At 48.8% G+C, this 5,591-nt stretch overlaps 1 protein-coding gene across 1 annotated transcript; it reads left to right on the top strand.

The window, feature by feature from the left end:
- Nucleotides 1-1,843: 1,843 nt before the first annotated feature.
- On the top strand, nucleotides 1,844-5,097 carry LOC115402347 (polyadenylate-binding protein 1-like). The gene is made up of 9 exons (XM_030110855.1): nucleotides 1,844-2,036; nucleotides 2,196-2,389; nucleotides 2,530-2,648; nucleotides 2,739-2,878; nucleotides 2,961-3,055; nucleotides 3,139-3,276; nucleotides 3,447-3,542; nucleotides 3,736-3,978; nucleotides 4,972-5,097. The coding sequence occupies exons 1-9, from the start codon at nucleotides 1,844-1,846 to the stop codon at nucleotides 5,095-5,097; spliced, it is 1,344 nt and encodes a 447-aa protein (XP_029966715.1).
- Nucleotides 5,098-5,591: the final 494 nt, after the last annotated feature.

Raw genomic sequence — 5,591 nt, 5'->3', positions numbered from 1 at the left:
AATGAATGGTAAAAAACAACCCAAATTGGTTTATTTTTTAACCCAACAGTTAATCAGTATTGGACCAGCCCAACAGTAGTTTTTTTTACCCAACAAAATGGGCTGGTCTTTTTAACCCAACAGATGGGTTCACAGATTTAATCCAATCATTGGGTCAAATCAGTTTTAGTCTGGGTCGATTCTTCCATATGATTTTGTTGAATATTGTGCTCATTTTTAACCCAACTGTTGTATCAAATTAATTTCAGCCCTGGGTCAATTTTACCATATATATTGGTTGAATGTACCCAAATTCTGGGTCAAATTAACTACAATTCTGTGTTAATTCAACTAAAAACATTGGTACAGTCTTCCAAAAATTTTGTTTCATAGATAAATTAAATTAATACAACCAACAGCAAACGTTGTAAATAGTGTAGCTAGCGAGCTACACACATTAGCCAGCTATTTGGTTAACGCTAACTACATGGAGAGCACTCGCTCAAGCAAATTTTTCTGTGGATGACATGACATGATGACATGCTGATTTACATTCCATATCTAATTCACATGACGTGATGCCGCACAGTCGTGTGAATTAGACATGTAATGTAAATAAGAACAAACCTGTACTGCATCAGAGAGCCAGAGGACCACTGCTGTTCTTCTGTGTTGCAGAGGGAGAAGACGGAAGTGACACACGGACCCGTTGACAACCCAACAGTGGTCAAAACAACCCATGTGCTGACTTTAAAACTCTATGTTGGGTCTGATGGACTTGAACCCAACACAAGAGTTGCAATAAATAACTCCAAGTGTATCATAAGTGTGTGTGTGTGTGTGTGTGTGTGTGTGTGTGTGTGTGTGTGTGTGTGTGTGTGTGTGTGTGTGTGTCACTGTGAGCTCTGAGCTGAGATCTGAGCAGTTTTTCATCCAGTTTGTAAGGTTGCAGAAATGTCATGTTTCAGTAACCCAGAGGTGAAATTGAAAAAGTTTTTTTTTTTACCGTGAGCGTCAGAAGCCTTACATAGAAATAAACTGAAACTGTCAAGTCTGTAGGATCATCCATGTAGCAGGAATGAGTTTATTAAAATGCGTAATCTTTTGGATTTCTGCCAGAAAATCTCTCTCCAGAATGCATTGGAGCGGATGGGAGAAAAATCTGCACTCCCCTCAAACAAACGCATCTGGAGAGAGAAACATTTGAGATAGAGAGAAAATGAAAACACTGTGAGAATCACAAGGGCTGTAGCTACGATTTGATGTATAATATGTTCAGATTGAGCCACAAATGTGGCGGTGAGAGAACTCTACTGCATTAATACTGTCGTCAACATAATGTCCCCAACTGGTTTCCATAGCAACAGTGTGTGCAGATCACTATGGGGAATTTGATGACATCATCCTCCATTGAAACACTGAACCAAAGTGAAGCTGTGATGACATCACCAGAGCTGATGTACTGGACCTCCAGACTCAGCTCTCCATTCTGAACTATTCAGAGCTCCGGATCGGCACAGCGGCCTACTGAGGAGAGACATCACCCACCAGCGAGTTAGACACTTCTGACTGAGCTTCTGTTAGCGAGATCTTTCTGGATTTCAGTTTGAGAGCACATTTTGGACATAAGAGAATCTTCTGACAGTGTTTCATGAGTACATTTGGCCAGAAGAGAGAACCTTTCGAGCAGCGTTCACTGAGAGATGTAAGAAAACTTGTTTTTAAATGAGAGTTTCTATAAGTTTCCACTAAAACGAGGAATAGTATTTGTCATTGCTGTGATATTGCAGATTTATGCAAATAATGACGTTCTGAACCAATGTCTTTTCAGTTGTCAGGTTCCAGGAAGATAAACACAAAGATTATGGACCAGTTTGCGCCCATAAACCCTTCAGCTTCTCTCTATGTGGGAGACCTGCACCCCAGCACCACTGAGATGATGGTGTATGAGGCCTTCAGCCAGGTGGGGCCCGTCATCTCTGTGAGGATCTGCAGACACCGCCTGACCCGCCGCTCCCTTGGTTATGGTTTTGTGAACTTCCAGAACCGCCATGATGGTGAGTTTTATCTAAACAAGCTCTAAAGGAGGCGCTGTGCCTCCAGAGTGTCTCTCTTCATGTTTTCAATCTTAGTCCTGTGTGATGCTGCATCTTGAGGGCGACCCTGTTAACAAGCTGTTGTTTTTTTTTTTGTCTTTTCTTGTGGTCTGTGTGTAGCTGAGCGAGCCCTGGATGAATTGGCATTCACTTTGATCAACGGCCGGCCGGTTCGGATCATGTGGTGCCAACATAACCCCTCCCAGAGAGCCAGCGGAGCGGCCAACATCCTCATCAAGAACCTTGACAAGTCCATCGACAGCCTGGCCCTGCTGGACACATTCTCAGCCTTCGGGACAGTGCTGTCCTGTAAAGTGAGTACGGGGGCCTTGCCCTGTTGACATGTAGAGTGTTTACTTTGCATAACAGTCTTGAATCTTGTGGAGTTGATTGTTTTTGTGGAAATGCATGATGCCTGTGAATGTTTCTGACTCCTGACTCTTCCTCTTTCCAGGTGGCCTGTGACGACAACAACATCTCCAGGGGTTACGGCTACGTGCAGTTTGAAACTGCAGAGGCCGCTGAGCAGGCCACGAAGAGGCTGAACGGAATGCTCTTTAATGACCAGCAAGTGTAAGTGTGACTTCTGTTCCTCAAACTGCTCCATCCTGCTACTGCAAGTTATGAAGGCAGGTTTATGTTTCATGATATTTTCTTCAACAGAACGATCGAACCATTCCAGCCATATGAGGACAGGGAGGCTGAGCTTGCAATACAGTCCAGGGAGTTTACCAACGTCTATATCAAGAACTTTGGAGACCACTTGGATGATGGGAAGCTAAAAGAGCTCTTCAGCAGATACGGTAAGAGAGTCAGATTTAATCTCCACTCAGCAATCACAGCTGAGGATGTGAACCGATATTAATCATCTGCTGTTTATGACAGGACCAACATCCAGTGTCTGCGTGATGAGGGACGAGAACGGAGGGTCGAAGGGATTTGGATTTGCCCGTTTCGAGACACACGAGGACGCACAGAAGGTAAGAACCACTTCTGAGGACGACTGATGGATAGATGACACATTCTGCTTCAAATCACGATAACCATGTTTATTTCCTCCCAGGCGGTGGATGACCTTAACGGCAAATATTTAAACGGCCGGCAGCTGTTCGTGAGCCGAGCCCAGAGGAGAGGAGAGCGGCAGATCGAGCTCAGGCGCCGGTTTGAGCCCGAGACCCTGGATTGTGGGGCCAGGTATCAGGTCAGTAGGTCACTGAACTCATGTGTCCGGTCACTTTTTGAGGAGCAGATCCTTCACCCTCAGAATGAGAGTGGCAGAGGACCTTTGAGTCCAGGCTGTACTGTTTACAGAGAGAGAATGACTGTTATTCGGCTTGGCACTAACTTCTCCTTTGTCCTTGAATTAACTAGGGGGTCAACCTGTACATACACAACTTGGACTCGGGCATGGACGAGGAGCGTCTGTACAGAGCTTTTAGTCCATATGGAAGCATCGTAAGCGTCAAGGTGAGCAGTCAAGTAGCAGTGAATTACAAACTTTAATGGATTTCTAATTCCTAATTCCTCTCTTATGTCAATACGTCCTGTGTAAACTAAGGTGACAGGCATTTTGAATGAGTAGGAACTCTGAGAAAGACGATGTTTAATTGAATTTTTTCATACCTGAACTGAAAGAGTTAAACTTGTGTCTCTTCCACAGGTGGTGAGAGAGGGGGAACGGTGCAAAGGCTATGGGTTTGTATGTTTTTCGTCCCCAGAGGAGGCCAGCAAGGCCATGAAGGAGATGAACGGCCGCGTGTTGGGCACCAAAGCCCTCTATGTGGTGCTGGCCTGGGCTCACCCCGGTGTCAGTCTCCAGCAGGGGCCCTGTATGCGACCCCGACGTGAGGTCTACATGGGACCCCGATATCAGCCCTACATGAGACCCCGGCGGGAGCCACAGGTACACCCCCAGCAGCAGCCCCACCCACTGCTCCAGCAGCAGCCTCACCCACTGCTGCAGCAGCAGCCTCACCCAGACCTGCAGCAGCCTCACCTAGGCCTCCAGCAGCAGCCTCACCCAGGCCTCCAGCAGCCTCACCCACTGCTGCAGCAGCAGCCTCATCCACGCCTCCAGAAGCCTCACCCAGACCTGCAGCAGCCTCACCCAGACCTGCAGCAGCAGCCTCACCCAGACCTGCAGCAGCAGCCTCACCCAGACCTGCAGCAGCCTCACCCAGACCTGCAGCAGCCTCACCCAGACCTGCAGCAGCAGCCTCACCCAGACCTGCAGCAGCCTCACCCAGACCTGCAGCAGCAGCCTCACCCAGACCTGCATCAGCCTCACCCAGACCTGCAGCAGCAGCCTCACCCACTGTTGCAGCAGCAGCCTCACCCAGACCTACAGCAGCCTCACCCAGGCCTCCAGCAGCAGTCTCACCCAGACCTGCAGCAGCAGCCTCACCCAGGCCTCCAGCAGCCTCACCCAGGCCTCCAGCAGCAGCCTCACCCAGACCTCCAGCAGCCTCACCCAGGCCTCCAGCAGCAGCCTCACCCAGGCCTCCAGCAGCAGCCTCACCCAGGCCTCCAGCAGCAGCCTCACCCAGGCCTGCAGCAGCCTCACCCAGGCCTCCAGCAGCAGTCTCACCCAGACCTGCAGCAGCAGCCTCACCCAGACCTCCAGCAGCCTCACCCAGGCCTCCAGCAGCCTCACCCAGGCCTCCAGCAGCAGCCTCACCCAGACCTCCAGCAGCCTCACCCAGACCTGCAGCAGCCTCACCCAGGCCTCCAGCAGCAGCCTCACCCAGACCAGCAGCAGCCTCACCCACACCAACAGTGGCGGCCTCGTGCACGTGCCCGACGTGAGCCCCACCGGCGTCCACAAACTGGGCCCTACGTGCACCCTCAGCGAGAGCGTAACACACGCTTCCAATGTGGGCCCCACACGCTCCCCCAGCAGAAGGCCCACTCATCCACCCAGTGGGAGCCTTGGGATTGCCCCAATTGTGGGTACAACGTTCGGCCCCATTATGACCCCGATGTGCAGCCCCGGCAAGATTCCCACGTGTGCCCCCGGTATTGACCCTTCATTCGGCCCCGGTTTGGACCCTGTCTATGAAGAGATGAAACTGTGTCATGGAAAGATGAAGAAAGGCAAAAAAGACAACAAAAAGATAGAAAGAAAGAAAGAGGCATCGAAGAAGCAAAACTGCATACTAAAATGAGTGATATTATGAACACGGAAGGAAGGAAAGAAAGAAAAAGGAAATCAAGCATTGAAGAAGAAAAACCTCTGAAAACATCGATAAAATCTTCAGTCCAAACACAGAGGGAAGGAAAGAGACACAGAAGCATTGAAAAGGAAAATGAAAAAAAAATTACTATCTCTCTTAAAAACATTAAAAAAAATAAACATTTGAATGCATCAAACAAATCTTGAAGAATCTGTCTTTGATCGATGTAGTTTCCATGATGAAAAGGAGGAAGAAGAACTTCAGTCTGACTCAGAAACATCCTGTTCTGAGGAGGGCTCGTCAGAGCCACTTTTTAGAGTGCTGAAACTCTGAACAAAGGATA

The sequence above is a fragment of the Salarias fasciatus genome, chromosome 15 (genome assembly GCF_902148845.1).
Source record: "Salarias fasciatus chromosome 15, fSalaFa1.1, whole genome shotgun sequence".
NCBI classification, from domain to species: domain Eukaryota; kingdom Metazoa; phylum Chordata; class Actinopteri; order Blenniiformes; family Blenniidae; genus Salarias; species Salarias fasciatus.
This window is presented reverse-complemented; position numbering and strand designations above follow the sequence as displayed.

Bases quoted from the DNA above. Each gene is read 5' to 3' on its own strand.
- LOC115402347 (XM_030110855.1), top strand. From the start codon at position 1,844: ATGGACCAGTTTGCGCCCATAAACCCTTCAGCTTCTCTCTATGTGGGA. The intron at 2,390-2,529 runs GTGAGTACGGGG...TCCTCTTTCCAG, and splicing joins GGACAGTGCTGTCCTGTAAA to GTGGCCTGTGACGACAACAA. The intron at 3,543-3,735 runs GTGAGCAGTCAA...TCTCTTCCACAG, and splicing joins GAAGCATCGTAAGCGTCAAG to GTGGTGAGAGAGGGGGAACG.